Genomic DNA, 2,174 nt, shown 5'->3' on the forward strand with positions numbered 1-2,174 from the left:
AGTGTATTCGCTAATTAAGGACTGAAGGTGTATTCATTAGTTAAGGACTGAAGGTGTATTTACTAGTTAAGGACTGAAGGTGTATTTACTAGTTAAGGACTGAAAGTGTATTCGCTAATTAAGGACTGAAAGTTTATTCGCTAGTTAAGGACTAGTGGCATTTTTTTTTCATCTTTCCTGATATTGAAATATATTACCATTAAATTATTTTGAACAGTAAATATTAAAATTTTATATGGTTTAATCTTTCAGAGAAAATGTATTTTTGGATAATAAGTACTTCAATGTCATAAGTAGTCTCACTTTAATGAAAACACAATTGTCTTATGTATATTTTTTAAAACTAGGTTTCCACACAAGTCCTGTGAATATTTGCCTCCTTGCTATGAGTCAACCTGCAAGCAACGATACTCACTGATTCAACTGTTATGTGTGGATCCTTATAATTATGACCACAAACCAATTGTCGATTTGTTTGCACTGCCCACTGGTTGTTCCTGTTTTGTGGAAGATTTCGTATACTCCAAACATGAGCTATAAATGAATGACTTCAAAAATTATTCACAAGTTAAGACTGCAGTAGAACATAAGGTATACTTATACACATATGCAATTCTTTTTTAAAAAGCATCTTTAAAGGAAAATTTATGGGTTTAGTATATGTCTAATATTTATTTTACATACTTATTTTAAAAAAATCAAGAATAATATCATCATCCTAAAAACAGATCCTAATTTCCACAATATTTTTATAACTATTAGAGTAATTACTTTCCAGAATTATTGTTATGGTTAGCTATTCTGGTATGTGAACAGCTTTTATTTATATATCCCTACTAATTCAGTGCTAAGATTTACTTTCACAGACTAACAACAATATCCATCACAACTTTATTTTAACATAGTTTCCAAATATCTTTAGAACAAAACAGATAATTTTATTTACTTATCTTGATAATCTCTGTAAAATAGTGGTTCTTAGCTGGTGGTATGGTACCCCCAAGGATAACAAGAACCTTTAAAAAACATTATGAAGAAAATAAACTCAACATATTAAAATTGGAAGGCAGTCTTTGTGACTTATCAACATATTCTATTAGCCAGCACTCAACATTCACTTACTGTTGACTCACTCTTGAATTATTTCTTTTGATTTACCTTGTTAATAATATAAACCACTTGTAAGATTTTTGAAAACTAAATATGTGAGGGTATGCCACTGGATTAAAAGTATGGCAAAAAAGGTCGGGAACTACTGCTTTAAAACAACTACTATTTCAATATTAAGCACAGTTTTACTTTTATTCAACTAAAAGCTTCAAATTTTTACCTGGCACCTTCTGCAGATAAGGAGTTTAACAAATCCAAACATTGATTAGTTGCACATTTTTAACCCAAAGTGTGAGATAAATGAATATCACATCACTTTATTAAAACTGAAAAACAAGAGTTATTTAAAAATTAAAGAACTCAGCAGAACAAACATTCAGAAATGTTTTACGTTTTCAAAAAACTGATCTCTGCACACACACACATTTTTAGTATGAAATGTTCTTGACTTGCTCCTCTATTTTATTAATCCCCTATTTAAAAAAAAGGAGTTAAGCAGCTAAACACAAGCACTAAAATATAAGTACATACCGTATTGAAAGAATTCTGTCAATAAAGATCTTCAAAAATGTAAAATGTTATCATGATTAAAATTCTAACCAGACAGAAAGTTGTTATAATTTTGTCTTGATTTAAAAAAACATATATTCTGTAAGCACTATCTTTGTGTCCATATTTAATTTTAAAAGATCCAGGCAGTAATGTCATGCCATTATAACCTTGCCAAAGTGTTGTGGAAAGATAAATACTACAACTGAAAATCCCACAAACATTTAATATTTAAAAATAAGGCATAAAGTTAAATCCAGATTATGCTAAGCAAATTGTACTTCTTAATGAATAAAAAGCACAAGATACTGTAGTTTCACATAAATTTAAGCTGACCTAAAAACTGATAATGTATTTGATGAGAATTTTTCACATTTTAATAAATGTAGTCATAGCATCATTCTTATGGAGTTAAAAGTCCACTGAACATTTTAATGATTTTCTATAAGAAAGTACTCTAGTAAGGCTTCACATAATATAATGTCAATTAAATATGCAAAACTCATTACAAATAA

At 28.7% G+C, this 2,174-nt stretch overlaps 1 protein-coding gene across 1 annotated transcript in view; it reads left to right on the top strand.

Annotated features, from left to right (window-relative positions):
• The window catches only part of LOC106462764 (neurotrophin 1-like), a 9,838-nt gene extending 8,173 nt beyond the window's left edge, over positions 1-1,665 (top strand). Inside the window, exon 4 of the mRNA XM_013922716.2 lies at positions 348-1,665. Within this exon, the coding sequence (XP_013778170.1) occupies positions 348-540 (193 nt within the window). The 3' untranslated portion in view covers positions 541-1,665. The remainder of the gene's footprint in view (positions 1-347) is intronic.
• The last annotated feature ends 509 nt before the right edge of the window (positions 1,666-2,174 follow it).

Source organism: Limulus polyphemus, unplaced genomic scaffold (genome assembly GCF_000517525.1).
Source record: "Limulus polyphemus unplaced genomic scaffold, Limulus_polyphemus-2.1.2 Scaffold1244, whole genome shotgun sequence".
NCBI lineage: Eukaryota > Metazoa > Arthropoda > Merostomata > Xiphosura > Limulidae > Limulus > Limulus polyphemus.